This window comes from Macaca mulatta, chromosome 11, assembly GCF_049350105.2.
Source record: "Macaca mulatta isolate MMU2019108-1 chromosome 11, T2T-MMU8v2.0, whole genome shotgun sequence".
Classification (NCBI taxonomy): Eukaryota; Metazoa; Chordata; class Mammalia; order Primates; family Cercopithecidae; genus Macaca; species Macaca mulatta.
Genome location: NC_133416.1, coordinates 3,516,025 through 3,532,632, shown reverse-complemented (window position 1 = coordinate 3,532,632; position 16,608 = coordinate 3,516,025). Strand labels below are relative to the sequence as shown.

Sequence of the window (16,608 nt, the reverse complement as noted above, 5' to 3'; positions counted from 1 at the left end):
GACCAACTTTGGAAGAATCTAGAGACTCAAAGATTCACTTTTTCTTGAGCCTTAAGCCATACCGTTCACAGGGCATTTTTGACTAGCTGAGACAGTGTTGCCTCTAACACCACACAAACTTGTTTTCACATGAGGAGCTACGTTTACAAGGTCTGTGGTCTCAAAAACCAAAAACCATTCACGATGAAATCAGAGAGCAACACCTGAGTGATTTCTACATGGTAACAATAGGAAGCAGCCTAAGACACAGCCCCTACCCCCAAGGCCTCCAAGGTCTACTGATGCCCTAGACGTTTCCTACATGAACCCAAGTCATCGTTGGTCTTTGGTACCCTTTCCCCTTGGCAAGTGAATCCCCTTCTGAGATGGAAGGAAAGATTGGACTTGCTGGAGTTGGACATCTGTGGTATCCCAGGATCAGCACTTTTAGCTCAGAGACATGTTTCTGTGGTTTACCACTCTCTTTAAATATCAAGTATGGCGCCTTGAGAAACTACAAAGCATCAGTTCTACCTTTGCATGTAAATTCAGAATTTGTTGGTAGCCATCAATACTTGGGCCATTCATCTCTGACCCTTTCCCAGATTTGCTGCCGGGGCCTTTGAGTTAGTTTGTAGTTTCTCCATCTGTGGTCTTTCTGGGGGAAGAAACGGGCTGTAGGATTCCCTGAAGACATACGCCCCCAAGCCTGGAGACTGCATTCCCCTTTTACAGCAGCCATCAGAGCTGCTTACATAACCTGAACATTCTGGCTGATTTTTAATACGGCACTGTCTCCACTAATGGTAGGCGTGGAGAAATTTCTGAGCAGCCAACTCTTTCATCCTTGTTTTCTAATGACCTGGTAATTTTCAACGATTGCACGATATCAGGGCAATTAACTTAATTTTTTCACGTAATTGATATAAATGAAATGAGGTTATTACTCCGTATCTGAGGCAGAGGTCGGGCGTTTTCAGAGAGAGAGAGCTCTGGTTAGTGGTTCCAGATAACAGGCTCAGGGCAAATAGAAAGGAGAGCCGATTTCCTTCCTTCAGTATGCTTATGCAGATTGCCTTGGTTTGGCAGAAGTGGCATTGAGGAGAGGAGCGGTGCAGGGCAGCTAATGAGAGGAGGTCTCTGGAAAGCCGTCTTTCTGAATTAAGCTCAGGGTCAAATGAGAAGTAACACCTAAGTGGATGAAGTCTTTGTTTCTGGAAGGCAGTCACTGTGTACTTATTTTCATCGGAATGCCAGGTCTAGGCCACATTTAGGATGCTGAGGGGTGATAGTCAGGGAATGCCAGAGGCCAGCAGAGACAGGATCCTCCCAGGTGGAGGATTTTCCCACCAGGATGGTGTGGGTGGCCGCGGGATGAATTTCCTGGTTGCCACATTACATGGTCTCTCTGGAGACTTAAAAGGTAATTGAAAAATAGCTTTTCACCATACGAAAAACAGTTTTTAAATAATTATTATTTTTTGAAAGCACAGCCAAGGGTAAGGATTATAGAAATTCAGGGGCTGAGCAGTAGATCTCTAGGCTGGAATACCCAGCCCAGCTGTCCTCCACCACACTCTCCTGTGGTCAGGCGGCCAGAGAGCATTGTGAAGGGGGCATAAGCCATGGCTGCATTCTCCTTGGCAGGCTGATTTTGAAAGGTGCAGATGACCTCTGATCTCCTCCAGGGAAGGCTGGCTCTTGGCCCTACAGAAAAGGACTGTCCAATTCCAATGGCTGCCATTGAAATAACGCTATGACCTCAGTGTCACTGAGATTCCACGCACCTCTGAAACAGATGTCAAAAGTAATGTCATGGGATTGTGAGTCTCTAAATCGTGGTCCTGCTACAGAACCCTTGTTGTATTTTTTTAAATGTCTTGTCCAGAACTTAGGGAGGTGGATCTGATATAAATTTCATTCCAAGCCACGTGAAGGTCTCGATCCAGCTGGTACCCCCTCCCCATGCTCCACTTCTCTGCTTGTACTACCTCTAATCTCAATTTGATCTGCAAGACACAACAGCTGGTTCTGTTGGGGGGTGTCATGGTGTGGAGGAAGACCAAGGGGTGGGCTTTTGAGAGAGAGACCTTGGAGTTAATCTAGGTTGGGAGGAGGTGGGTCAGGCTGGTGCACAGAGAGAGCTGGGAATGGCAGGGGTCAGGAGCTGCTAGAGACATCTGATGCCAACTTCATGGTCAGGAGCCAGCAGGTGTAGGTTAAGGGTGTGTATGTGGGTCCTCATAATCCTTTTATCTCCCCTTCCCACCAGGAGAAACATATTATCTCAGGAGGAGTCAGGAGGTGCTGACTCTTGGAGCCACTGGGGATGGCAGCAGGGCAAGATATTTTAAGGAGGCCAAAGTAAAGCATGTTTTAAACTGCAAGACTTCTACAGTTGAATGAACAGGTGCTTGCTAAGAGAGGCGAAGGTTAAACACACGTCAGCTGGGATAGACAGGAGCCGAGGGTAGAGGCCAGTGGCTTTCAGACAAAAGAGCAAATGAATGAGATATGTGTCGTTGGAAGCAATTTTCAGCAGAATTCCCATTCTGGTTTGGTGTGAATGGAGAGACGGAAGTGATGGGGGAGGAGCACTGAGCAGAGGAAGACAAAGGGCAGGGAATGCACCAGGATAACGCTAAAAATGGACGGGGACCAAGGAAAGAACTCTGTCCCCGGCCACCTCCCCAAGGTCGGAAGCCCACGGGCTTTCGTGTTTCTCCCAAGTGGAATTCCAGCTAGAAGGAGAGGGCCTTTCCTGCCTTTCATATGTGTCTGGAGTTACAGACACTGAGTTGAAATGCCCCTTAAGAACTTCCCTCAAGGGGCCTTTGGCCCCAAGGGGACTGGCAGCGGGCTCCCAGCATGGGGCTGCGGCTCCTGGCCCTCTTTCGCTCTTCCTGCTTTGTGTGTGAAGCTGTGGATGGCTGAGAGCTATGCCCTGTGCTGCTGGCTGCAGTGACCAGTTTGCTGGCTGGAAGTGGCTGAAGCCTCAGGGTCTCACTGTTATCATCTGCAACCTGATGGCTCTCAAGGTGGTATTACCCACCAGAAACACACTAAACAAGACTGATTACACAATTGCCTGGGAGTTTCATCTTCCCCTGGGAAGGACAGCCCAGCATCTAGTCATTCAAACAAACCAACCTCCACCAACAAAAAGCCCATGAAGGATAAACGAATGAAATCAGTGTGCCAGCAGTGCCAACTGCATCAAAGAATTCCTTATGCCAGAAGGAGAGGCCACAGGATAGAGAAGAAAGGCAGAGAAACAGACAGTGGGTGAGGCAGGGAGGGGCAGAGACTCAAAAAGGAAACAAACAGATGATTCCAGGGTGGGAGCACCAACTATGAGAGTAAATGGGCATGAACAGAAATGGCCGTGCTTCTCGAGGCACCCTACGTATCTTTGAGCCTGCCTGTGTCTCCTCACTACCAGCTCATGGCATCTTCTAGGTGCCTTTGCTTTACAAGATTTCTGGAAAAAACCCCAACAGCAGGTTGCTGAGCCTGTAGGAACTAAAGTGTCGGACACTGAAGTGTCAGGTCAGGTACAATCAGCTGTCTGGCCACAGCAAGGGGTGTGCTAGGCAACTTCCGCCCTAACATGGAGGCGAATAGAGGGTCACATGTGGGTTGATAAGATGAGAACAGGAAAGGAAAGAGCATCTGAGGAAAATAAAAAGTGACACGGTATGGGGCAGAAGGCAGAGGGCAAGGGGAGCCTGGACGGGTCAGAGCCGCATCAGGACCCTGGCAATCTCACACAGCTGAATTAAGAACCCAGATTGGATGCCTATAAAAAAACAGGTTCCCAGGACCTTTTGGGTCAAACCTGCAGGGTACTTCTCAAGGCAAAGCTTTTGAGAAGACTCCCTGCACCGGGCCACTTCTCAGGCCCGTCTCTCTGTCCCCACCCCCTCAACCTCAACATCACACCAGTTCACACAGCAAGCCTCGCCCTCGACCTTGAGATCCGGGGCCTTTGGCCTCCTCCCAGGGGACTGCTGATGGCCAGATGCTTCATCCCACTTCTAGGAAAATGAGGGTGGCTCTGCTAACTCTCTCCAGGGCCAGCTGTACTCTGAAGCAGAGTAGAAAACAACCTAGTTGCTCTACAAAGAGCGACTAGGAAAAGGGAGGATGGGGAGGGACCTCACGAAAGTATCCTCCCCACTCAGGGGTCACACTGCTGAAGGCTCACCTGAGATACAGTCAACATTCCACCTGCAGGCGGAGCATGGCCTTCTCTTCAAGGTACGACGATTTATTAGAAGGGCCGCTCACTGAGCTGCTACCACCCAGCACGAATTACTGTGCTGGAATCACTTCATTCTGAAACAACGCACCTTGGTAGCATTAGGTTTGTTGGGGTTGGGGGTGTTGCACAAAGTGGGAAGAAGCTGGAAGGGACTCCGAGGGCAACAGGAGGCTGCAGCAATGAGAAGTGGGGCTGGAGGGAGGTGTCAAGGATAAGCTCTGCCCCACCCAGCTGTCCTGTGACCACGGAGCTTGATTGAATCTATCTGTCCTAGAACCAGCTCAGGCCACACCCACCAATGTCACCTAGACAATGGCTGGCAACAGCACCCACTTGAGCCCCCTACTGACTGGGAGTTCCGGTCAGCTTGCTGTGGAAAACCTGTGAACGTGAGTAACCTATTTCCTGCCTTTTGTGTCCTCGCCTAGAAAATTAGCATATCCTCAAGCAATATCACAGAGCAGATGCTCAAGGTACCTTTGAAGAATAAACAGATAAGGGTTTGGGCTAGGTGGTCTCTAAGGTATGGACACCCTAACGTCCTTGGACAGATCTGCTTTCTGACCGCATCTCTCTAACCTCCTCCCTCATCATAACTATGGGCGGCCGGAGGGCACTCAGCCTTGCCTTTTTTTTTGAGACGGAGTCTCGCTCTGTCCCCCAGGCTGGAGTGCAGTGGCGCGATCTCCACTCACTGCAAGCTCCGCCTCCCGGGTTCACGGCATTCTCCTGCCTCAGCCTCCTGAGTAGCTGGGACCACAGGAGCCCGCCACCATGCCCGGCTAATTTTTTGTATTTTTAGTAGAGACGGGGTTTCACCGTGTTTGCCAGGATGGTCTCGATCTCCTGACCGCCCGCCTCGGCCTCCCAAAGTGCCAGGATTACAGGCGTGAGCCACCGCGCCCGTCCAGCCTTGCCTTTCTTTTGCCTATTCTAGCCCCTTCTCTGCCATGGCATGGGGCAGTGGGCGTGGTTACAGCCACAAAGGCAGACGGAGAGAGCCAGGCCTGCTGTCCAACGCAAGCACTGTGGGTTGCAGGCCGAGAAAGAGGGCTGGAGTCGTGCAGGCTGAGCTGACTCACCCCTGAGGGGGCGGACGTGTAGCAAGCAGCTCTCTCTCTGACTCAGGACTGACTGCTTTTCCTCCATCCTTCCAGGACCCAGACTCAGAGAGGAGCCCGGCTTGCTAGTTGTGGGGAGTAGTGAGTGACAGTTACTGGAAGTCGTGCCTTTCGGCCTATGGTGGAAAGATGCTAAAGTAGAAAGGCTTTCAGGGCCTGAAGGTGGGGAAGACTTGGGACCAGCACCCCGACATGCTGATCCCTGGACACTCCCTGCCCTGCCTTGTCGCCGCTTGCTCCCTCTGGCTCCCCGTCATCTCTTTCTTCAGCTGCAGATGCAGATGCCAACTGGGTAAAGGGAGTGGTGCTGCTCCACGCCTCCTGGCCTTTGCCTTCTGGTCCCTGTAACCAGAGACACGGATCCTGGTGTAGCCTGCATTCTGTCTGAGCATCCCAGGGGGATCCCAGGCTTTGTGGATCCAGCATCCGCAGCATCAACCGACACAAAGAAGTCAAGTCAGACAGCTCCACCCCAAGTCCTGTTGCCAGAAGGCACTGAATGAGGAGTGTAGGAACCACTGGGCCCTGCCCTTCAGTGATGCCATGCCCAGGCCAGCCTGGCCCAGGGATTTAGCCAGCGGGCACTGTGGAAATACAAGAGCCAATTCTTGGACAGAAATGAGTTTGAATCCAAGATTTGCCTCCCATTCACCATGTGGCCTTGGGCAGAGGTTTGTCCTGTCTGAGCCTTGATTTCCTCATGTGGAGAGCAAGCGCTTGGTTTTCATCCGATCATGTGTATGGTGTCCTCGGCACAATGCCTGGTCCGTGCTCATCAGGTCGTGCTCATGTTGGTCCTCTTCTCCTCATGTTCACAGCCACTGCCACCTTCGCTTAGCTTTATTTCCCTGCTCTGGACACGTCTGTGCATCGTGCAAAGCCTTCACCAATTCCTCCTGTGGGCTGTGCCCAGAAGCTCCAGGGCCAGTGTTCTTTCTCCTCACTGTGCCTGCTCTGCTCCCTGAAGGTCTTTCTCCTGCTCCTCTTCTCTGCAGAATCTCCACGTGAGCTCCACCAAAGCCAAGGGAGCCTCTCCTCCCTTGCTCTCCTTCAGCCCTGTGGCTTTGCGGATTATCTCTATGCAGACGACTCCATCCCTGGAGGAATCATCCCCGTGAAGCCATGGGTGCCTGATGACAGGAAACACCACCTCAGAACCCAGCAAGGCAATGGGGGCAATGAAGCGTCCACCTCCAGCTGTCAGAAAATGCCCAAGTCAGAATCACTGCATGCCGGAGTTGCAAGAGACCATCCCAAACCTCTCACTCCTCACTTATGCATTCAAGGAAATGGAGGCCCAGAGAATGGAGTTCATTGCTCTAAGTCACCAGAGCTGGAAGCATAACCAAAGCTTCTTCATTCACAACTTGGGAATGTTTCTCTATGTCCATAATGCAGGAATTCAGGCTGCCCAGCACGTTCTATTGTTCAGTATATTTTAAAATACAGAATGAAAAAGAAGGGTGTCGGGAAATGCTGTTGGTCCAAGCAGTCAAATTAATTCCAGTTTGGGATGTTTAGGGAGCAGCTTTTGATGCTATAGTAACTTTCATGAACAACTGCAGGAAAATATGATTTCAGACCCAAGCACCGAGGAAGACCAAGAGGCTTCCTGAGAGCAGCAGGACGTTGCACTCTTATCTCCCCGGCTACAGAGGAAGAAAAGCTTGGATTTAGACCCAGGTGATGCACTGGGAGGAAAAGGGCAGGGGCCCATGGCTCAGATACTGAGGCAGAATTCAGCATGACCGCATGAGGGGGCCTGAAGATAGTCCTCTTGTGACATCTGGCAGTTGTTCAGAGGCATCTCCCAGATGAACAGAAGTTGGCGGGTCCTGATCTCCTCGCACCAGAGGCCCTGGCCCAGGCCTCTCCACTCTTCTGCCTCTTGTCGCTTCTTCTTCTCTAGTGCCAGGGCTTTGGGTACCATCTTGTTGTGAATGACTCCATCCCCAGGCCTCTGACCAGTGTGTCCACCTGACATCTCCCCTCCAACGGCTAACAGATACGTCAAAACCGTGCTCTGGCTTTTCCTCACTCACACAGGCCCCGCCTCCAGCCCGCCTCCTTGCCTAACTGCTCCATCCTTCTCTGACTTAGGCCAAATCTCCCAGTCCTCCTGGGCAATTCTCCTCCTGCCCCCAGGCAGTCTGTCAGGAAACACTGTTAATTTTGTTTGCAAAACAGAGTGATGGGCTGACCATTTTCCACCGCTTCTACTGCCACAACTTTGCTCCATGCAATGGACATCTTCCACCTGGATGACCACATTTGCCTTCCAAATGATTTTCCAGATTCCACCGTTGACTCCTACAGACAGCCAGACTGGTCTCTTTAAAAACCAGAGTCAGGTCACGTGACACCTCTGTTCAAAGCCACCAGTATATCCCCTTCTTGCTCAGAGTAAAAGCCCAAATGAGGACACTGTTAGTTACCCCTCTGCTACCCTCGCCTCTCCTTCCCCAGCTCAGTCTGCACCAGCCAACTTGGCTCCTCCTGCTGTGCTACCTCTTCTCCCAGATCTCCGCATGGAGAATCCTCAATTCCTTCATGTCTTTACGTTGTTCAACTGTCACCTCCTTAAGGAAGCCCATCTTATTTAAACCAGCGCCTGCCATCACTGCTCCCCAGCACCTTGGAGCCCCCTTATCAGGCTACTTTTTTTCCTGAAACGTCTATCATCTTCTAACACACCGTACGAGTTCCTTATTTTCTGTCCTTGTTGCATTGTGACTTGTCTGACTATTCCCGTCTACAGTGCAAATCTGTGAAGGCAGGGGCTTTTGGTTTGCCAACTGATGGATCCCAGGTGCCTCAAACGGTGCCTGACATATAGGAAGTGAGACTCTGAATGCTGTGGAATGAATGGATGATGGTTCCTGAGAGGAAGGGCCCCATAGCCGGGGAAAGAGAAAAGGTGAGGAGAGTGTAAATGTGGGGACGATTTGGAGGAAAGTTAGGGTGGAGAAGGCATCTGGGGAGGGGTTTAGGAGTTAAAGACGGCAGGTTACAGGTAAAATGCCCTCATGGATTACACTGAAGCTGACAATGTAGACTCTTTCCAAATAGACTACCCTGGGAACATATGTCTTGTGATGAGAGTATGACTCAAAATATCTGGGAAGGCCCGGAGCAGGGCCCAGGGATGCAGGATTTTCTGAAGGATCCCATGGGCTTGGGAAGAGAATGCTGGGGCTGTCCATAAGGGCTAATGTCCTACAGGCAGAACCATCTAGTGGGAGGGAGTGACCTCTGAGGATAGGCGGTGTTGCTCAGTTAAGCTGCCATCCCTCACACTGGCTGCTATGTGAGCACAGGGTCAAGCCGGACTGTGCTTTCAGAGCAGGCCCCTCCAGGCCTCAAAGTAATGGACCGTGGTATGTGTGTGTGTGCTGGTTTTGATCCGGTTGTATCTGTTGGCCAGCTCTATGGGTCCAAGCATATCTGGGAAACAGGGCTCTCGACTGTGGGTTGTAGGTTATAATTAGACTAACCAAAAGGTCTTGGTTGGAGACTAGGCCCTCTGAGTGACACCAGCAGTAAATTTGGAAAGAATGTCATTTGCTTGGGTGCCACGGTTTCTCCCATTCCACAGTGCGTTACCAGTTTATATAGAGTTTTTAAATAGATGCTCTTATTTGAGCTTCAAAACACACTGCTGTAAATACCACATTCCTCTGACAGATGAACAAACAGAGTCTTTGGGCATGTTGGTAATGCTCTGACAGGAAGCAGCAGCAAGACTCAACAATCTGCCAGTGTTCTGACTTCAAGTCCAGCTTTCTCCTCTCCCAAACCGCCTTCCTGCCTTGGGGGATGTTATGTTTGTTCTTTTGGTTCAGAAGCCATCAGTTGTGTGGGAGAGGGAGAAAGTGGCTCTGAAATAGGTGTCGGGTCTCAGGACACCTCCTCTTGCTGTCAGTCACATGCACGGTTGCCACCCTGTCCCCCGACAATCCTTCAGTGGCACTTCAAAGCCACGAGTGCCTCGGGCTGGAGCATCTCAGTGTGGGAGGACACAGGGCAGTGGAACTCTCAGCGGGGCTGATTATCGCTTATTTACAAAGTGGAAAAAACGCTGTGGTTATTTAAGATATCAATTACAGAACGTAAGTTCTGAGTAAACTGTGGCCGGTGGCAGTACACCGGGGAGGGACAGGTGAGGTTTCTGTTTACCAAAAGGCATTGTGGAGTACAGAAACCAGGAATTCTGGCCTAGCAGGAAGTGAGCTGGCCCCAGGAGGGCTAGGCTGACTCTGAGGCACTGGAAAGGTACTTAATCTCTCCATCATCACCTTTAGCATCAGCAAATTGGGGATGAGAGTTCCTACCTGTCGAAGGGTAGTTTAGCGTGAAGTCAGATAAATGCAAAGTGATTTGTAAATAGAAAACCACTATTCCGATGTCAGGAGCTGCTACATGGGTCCAGGCCCCCTCCCTACTCCCAACAGAGCCCCCTTTTCTGTATAAATTTTATAGAAAATGCTTTTTTGTTGTTTTTTCTTCTTCTTTAAAGACGTGAATAGTTTGGGAGAAAATGGCAGACTGAGTGATAGGGGCCTTACCGACTGTAGGAAGAACCCACAGGACCCCTGGAGCAGCTGCAGTGGGGCCTCTGCAAAAGGGGGCAGCTTACAGCCACCCTTCTGCGGTTTCCTGCTGTGGGGCTCTCGGCTCCTCTACATAGATTTTTGTGTGGCTCTGCACTGCTGTCTGGAAAGGAAACCTCCTGAGGGCAGAGCCCACTGCTGTCCTGTCTTTCCCGTTTCTCTCCCTGCAGTGTCTGCCAGGGCTGAGCACTGCATGGCACAAGCTCTGGGCACAGAAGCTCTGGCCTTTATGTGCATGAGTGGGAACAGCAACTTGGAGCTCATCCAGCTGCAAAACTGAAGTCCATTCAGAAAGTGGAGGGGAGTCTCAGAGCATGAGGAGGAAGATTGATTTAAAAAATGATCTGACGATTTACTGGGAGAAGTTAAGAGAGAGTGCACATACACACATACACTCACACACATACACACATGCGTGCGTGCACACACACACTCAGACATGCACTCACATATACACACATACACACACGGGACAAAGACAGTTCTCAGAGACACAGGGAGACAGATGGGCCATGGTCTCTGGAGCTATAGTGTGAGCAGGGTTGGGGCACCAGGCTACGGTGGGGGACATAGGACAAGTGTAATAACCGCTTTCCAAAGTCCATCTGCTGGAAGAGGAGCAGACAGGGACTTCTAATCTGGAAGAATCTGGCAGGCAAAGTAACATGGCAGTGTAACTGACCGGGAGCAAAAGATGGAGTGGAGAGGGGAGTAAGGGTGCATGGAGGAGCTGGGGGTGGTGGGCTGGGTAGTTCCAAATATCTTAGATCAAAACTCTAAAGCATCTGCTCTGTGCTGTTATTCAATGGTTCAGTGCATCAAAAGTCTATGCAAACATTACCAAGTCTCTTAATTAAGGAAAAATAATGACAAAAAAATTAAACAACACATGTTAAAGACTGACCGCAAGAAGGCTTGCCTCTAGATAAAGAGAGATTTAAACATGCCAGGTAACAGAAAAGACATGTGCAGGAACTGATAGGAACTGTATAGGAGGAGGCACCTCTTGGGAGAAGGAGGTGGCAGGAGGCCTTACAGAGGCTGGGGTTCTGTCTGAGGCTAGGGAGCCAGAGGCAGGGGTGTGAGAGGTCAGGGGTCGAGGGCAGGGGTGGCAGGTGCATGTGGGAGGGAGGCGCTCACATGGGGCCTGGTTCCACAGCAAATAGGAGGAAAGGTCCACCCAGCTCTCAGTAGGTCACCCACTACTTCTAGAGAAGAGTCCAGACATGACTGGTTCTCCTCTTCTCATTCCTCTTCCACACCAGCCTGCAGGGACCTGGATGCCTGCGTGGGCTGCTGATGTTAAATGGAAACACAGCCCATTCAACCCAAGATGATGGGTGGTCCTTGGGCGAGGGTGGGCTATGGCTGACTATGTAGGCTGAGTCTTAGCCTTAACGCAGGGTATTCTACTTTGAGAGAGCTCTCTTCTAAGATGCTGTGGGGAGGGAAAGGAGAGAGTAGGGAAGGCAGTGGCTGGAGGAGAAGGTGGAGGTCAGAAGAGGTTTGGGTCCCTGCCACAGCAGCTGCCCAGAGTGGCAAACATCCCCTCATGTTCTCACTCCACGGCTCCCAGAGCTGCTTCCTCCAATACAGTGTGACTCATGCCAGGCTGATTGTACGGGAGAGAGAGAAGATGCAGCAATCAGAACTTAACAGAAAAGGGAAAGGCCTAATGCGTTCCAAAGTTAAAAAAAATTTTTTTTCAAAATAAAGCAACAAGGAAAAAAAAACCTTCAAACCAATTGAAACAAACAAATTAGAAAAAAAAAAAAAGAAATAAAAATAAGAAGGTGGGGAGAGGAAATAAAATGAAGGAAAAAACCGGGGAAAGACAAATGAGTGTTAGAGCAGGCACGGACAGTTAGGTACAGACGCCATGTACTTACGTTTACCTCGGTGATTGCTATATCAACAATGCTACCCACAACAATCAAGGCGTCAAATGTATTCCATGCATCACAGAAATAGTGCTGCATGGGGCAGAGAAGCCGAGAAGAGAGAGAGAGAGAGAGAAGAAAAAAAAACCAACAACAAAGGAGAAAAACAAAACAAAAGGGAAGAGGAAAAATGAAAAAAAAAAAAAAAGGCATGGAAAAAGGGAGAGAAGAGAAAAAAAATGAGAAAAGAAAGAGGTTACGTGGGCATATTAAACACTCTCTTACCACTCTACAGTTCTGGCGGCTCAAACCTGGATAACCTGGTTTTCGCAGGGTGCAGAGGCCTGACAAAAGCTGGGTTAGTTCAAAGGTGGCGTGGGGCTGTGGCCGCCCCGGGGAGCCGGGCGGTGTGTCCCCTGCACCGCCACTCCCTCTGCTCAGCTCCACGCCCCAGCCCGGCACCGCCGGGCAGAGCTGAGGTAAATGGAAAAAAAGGAGGAGAAGCTCCCACTTTTTTTCCCCACAGGACGACGGCAGGTTCAATAAAAGGCATGACTGGAGGCGGGTAAAAACAGGAAATTAAAAAAAAAAATAAAAGAAGGTAAACAGAGAGAGTGAGAGAGAGAGAGAGAGAGAAATAGAGGAGGCAGAGAAGGAGGAATGAGGAGGTTTCCTGGGGAGGGCAGAGTAATACTCACATTAGTCTCACTGAGAATGACGTCAATTATGCTGCCAATTACGATGAGGAAGTCAAAAACATTCCAGGGATCACTAAAGTAACCCTACATAAGGGAGGGCAGGCAGGATGGGGATTAAAAAGGAATATTAGACAGACAAGAACAGAGCAACACCACCATCAGAATCATCGTCCAGGCACCTCCGTGTTGCCTCTGGAGTTCCGGACGCCCTCACCATGGCCAGGAGCCCAGGAGCCCAGGAGCACCAGCAGGGAAGGAGCAGCAGGGAGGTGACACTAACCCTACTGCCCACATTCCCTCCGTCACACGGCCCCATCCTACAGATCCACCCACCCTACCCCTTCTCCACAGAGGCCCTGTCCACTTCCCACCAGGGGCAGGAGTGGGTGTGGGGGTGGTGCAGTGCAAGTCACCAGGGGACAGGATGTGGCTACTATGCTCTCTTTTCAGTCCACGCTGAACATCTCCTTCACCCCCAGTCCTCTTCTAGCAGAAGGGCCCATCTGGACGGAGGGAACACAGGTGTGTGACCCCTCAGAGGGTAATGGGCTCAGTCCTATGTGTGAAGCTGGGGATGAAAAAGGCTTTGAAAACCACAGCCATCAGTGTGGGCCGCAGGGTGGCAGGTTATCTGGGCTGAGAAGTGACTCATATAAAGCTCAAAAATAAAAGAAGGACCAAATTGTTAAAATAAGATCCATAATAAGTGCAAGTTTTGCAAATCAAATCAGGGTAACCCTAGTTCCTGCACTGGGTGCCCAGTGTTTCTAGGGACAGTTCCAACCCTGGCAAAGACTTCCTAAGGGGAAGGAGACAGAGGCAAGGCTGGGCTCCTACTCTGGGAGTGGGTTATGTGGCTCTTGAGAGGGCTTTCTGAGGCTTTCTAAGCACCTCCCCAGGTTCTTTCATGGTCATTTTGAGGTAGGGTCCTGCTGAATGCAAATGCGACTCAGAGGGCATGCGGTGATCAAAGCCTTTCCTGAGGATGGGTTTGCTGGGGACAGGCTGGTGGGTTGGGGGAGGCTGGCTGCCTAGAAGGGGATGAAAGCAGTGGTGCCCTAAAGGAGAGATTCTGGCACAGACGGGGAAGACCCGTGTTCTGACTTTACTACTTGATTCTGTAGCTATGGATTTTATTTTTCACCATATTTGGAGAAGAGAAGGGATGAATGTTCTTAAAAGACTTTTTTCATGTACTTGGACAACTGGTCAACCAAGGAATGGGCTGTCCCAGAGACCCTATAGGACCCCTGGTGTCCTGGATGAGTGGACTTTTTAGCAGATGGATTTCTTGGGTGTGAGAGGTGTAGGAGCCTGCAGAGCAATGTTCTGTGACCGAACGGGGGACATAGACCCCCAGCTACAGGCAGTCATGTTCCCCATGGGTAGAGGAGGAAGGACCAAGTACTACAGACATTTGTTTTCTTTAAGTAAAAACATTTACGCCTTTAGTTTAGATATGGTCTGCAAAGGGGACAAGACAGGGCTGGCCACATTTTTTCACTGGGACCAGCATTTTCCTGCCCTCTGGGCTTCCAGGAGGTGGAATTCTAGAGGTCGGACGGGGTATGAAAGCATGAAGCATCCTCCGAGAGGTTCCCAGATCTCTCCCCAGCTCACTTGAAGGCTGCCAACTTTTCCTCTTTATTTTTTACTCACAAAGCCAAGAATCTGTGTTCTTCCCTTTCCTCCCAGCTCTATTCAGCTCTCTTAACTTCCCACTTCCCAGCCATGCCTTCTTTCCAGAGGGACCGAAAGACATGCTGTCCTGGGGCTGTTATTCTTAGCGTGGGAGGTCAGGTCACAGGGAAAGGGGCCTTTCGGTTCCCAGGCATTTCTGCCAAAAGAAAACAGAAACACCACCACAGAGACTCTGGACAGCCAGGATGGGGGAAGCAGAGATTAGCTGACCAGGGCATGGGTGAGGTGAGGGTCAGCTTCAAATCAGGGCTTCCTTGTTGGCTTCCCAGGATATTTTTCTGAATATAGTGGGAGCCTATGAGGCAGAGGCACCTCTTTCTCCCATTTAAGTCACGTGCTATGAGCAGGAAATAACCAATTTGCTCTCGGGTTCTCGGATATCATTCACAGGGCAAAAGGAGAATAGTGATTTTGGGGAGAGGGAAATAAAGAGTGAAGACCCCAGATGAACTACAGCTATGCATATGTCTTAAAATTAGATTTCAGAAAACACTGGGCGGCCCTCTCGATACGAATACCGTCTTTGTGGGTTGAGCTGTTTCAGAAGGGAAGGGCAGGGAAGTCAAGGAAGAGAAGCGAGAGAAACAAGAACAAGAGCAGAATCCAGGAATTCTCTGCATCAGCCTAGAAAACGTGCAAGAAAACATTATCTGGGTGTGGGAGCAGGAGGAGAGAGAGAGGATGGTGTGAGTGTCAGTGCTCAAGAAAGGAGGGTGGGTTGGAATCTTCGTCCACCAGAGAGACCTGAAACAAAATGGGTAAGTTGGCCTTGGTCTGCAACACCTCTGAGATGGAGAAAGGAAAAGGAAGAAATGGACAGAACAGAGCAAAGGTTTGGTGTTGAAAACCAGAGAAACACACACAGTTAATCAGCGGGCGCACAAGGGTGAAGGGCTGAGACCTAAGGGAACCCTGTCAACCGCCTGGCTGTGCACCCCTGGTCACTGTTTCTCCCGGATTTCTTCGTACATGTGCAGACAGAAGGCACAGCCCCCCTCCACCCATGGCTCCACTGGACTGGCATTGGCTGGGCTCTGTTGGAGTTAATGCCTCGTGCCTCACACTTGCCCTCAGCAGGCTGTGCTCCTGGCAGGCTTTAGACTGACATCTCTGTTTGGTGGCACACTACCTGGGGGGCTGCAGAAACCAACCAGGTTCCTTGTTGCCAAGAGCTCCTGTGCACCCAGCCCTGGGGGATTTCCGCAGAGCTGGAATGCAGCGGGTGAGGGCACATGTCTAGCGGGCAAACAGGGTCCCTTTAAGAGGCAGCTCTTCACCCTGACCCATCCTCCCACCGTCCTGCCCTTGGTGCCCAGAGCCCCTCAGTCCTCCAGCTGGACCATGAAGACAGTTTCAGGTCCAGCTTTCGGGCCTCCATCCCCATTGTCCCTTTGTCCCCTCCTCCCACTATTTCAACAGCCCCTTCCTCCCACCTGGACCACACCCTGCCCAGAAACAAGGCCCAGGTCCTCCCTGCTGGTCCCCAAGTCCCCAGGTGGTTGGGTCCTAGGAGGACTACTTTTCTCAACGCTCTCTGGAGTATAAGGGCCTGATGCTGTCTCCTCTCTCTTCTTTCTGTTTTTGCCACCCCCTTGGTTGCTGGAAACCATTAGTAATAGGGGTTTTAAGGCTGTCATGGGGAAGGGAGGGTGGGAAAAAAATCATACACGTCTTACAAACTCAGTCTGACCCAGAGCCTGGTTATACCTGCTGCCCCTTATTTCTCTGGTGACTGTGTCCCAAATGGTTGAGAAGTAAGGGGTTGGAGAAAGGGTTTCCCTGGCTCTCCTTGAAGTGGCAAACCAAACCTCTTACCGTCCAGCTCCTCAGAGCCACGCGGGGCGGGCTGCCCGGAAGGGAAAGTGCTTTTGCAGCTGGAAGCCTTGCCCTCGCCATCCCCCAGTCCCACAGGTTGAGTGGATTTCTCCCTTCCAACTCCCACTCTGGAGATGTGTTCCTAAGATGGGCCTCTCCTCTGGCCATCCCAGGGCAGATCCTGGGTGCACCCCAGGCTCCCAGTACCCAGGCCTGAGTGCCGCAGCACCTCCACTCACTGATAGGCCTGGGCTGAGAAAATGGACACCAAATTGATACTGACATCAGAAAGTCATTGCTGGGGAGGAACAACTGCTGCAAAAGCATCAAGGGATGCATTTCCCACGCACAGGAACTGTGGATTTTCTTCCATTTTGGTTATCCACGCCCTGATTTGGCTCCATTGTTGGAGATATGCCAAGTCGAAAGAGGCTGCATACTGGTTAAAAGCAGGATCTCTGGAGGCAGATCTGGGTTCAGACACTACCTCTGCCACTGACTAGCTGGGTAGCCTTGAACAAATACCTTAACTTCCCTATG

General features: G+C 50.8%; 1 protein-coding gene across 30 annotated transcripts in view; it reads right to left on the bottom strand.

Moving 5' to 3' along the window:
* The window catches only part of CACNA1C (calcium voltage-gated channel subunit alpha1 C), a 740,665-nt gene that overhangs the window by 47,919 nt on the left and 676,138 nt on the right, over nt 1–16,608 (bottom strand). For 9 of the 30 annotated variants that reach the window (XM_028829106.2, XM_028829113.2, XM_028829112.2 and 6 more), the window contains 2 exons: nt 12,553–12,636; nt 11,864–11,947 (listed from right to left, as the gene is read on the bottom strand). In XM_028829106.2, coding sequence (XP_028684939.2) covers nt 11,864–11,947; nt 12,553–12,636 — 168 coding nt within the window. The remainder of the gene's footprint in view (nt 1–11,863; nt 11,948–12,552; nt 12,637–16,608) is intronic. The other 21 variants (XM_028829116.2, XM_028829125.2, XM_028829122.2 and 18 more) reach the window with 4 other exon arrangements.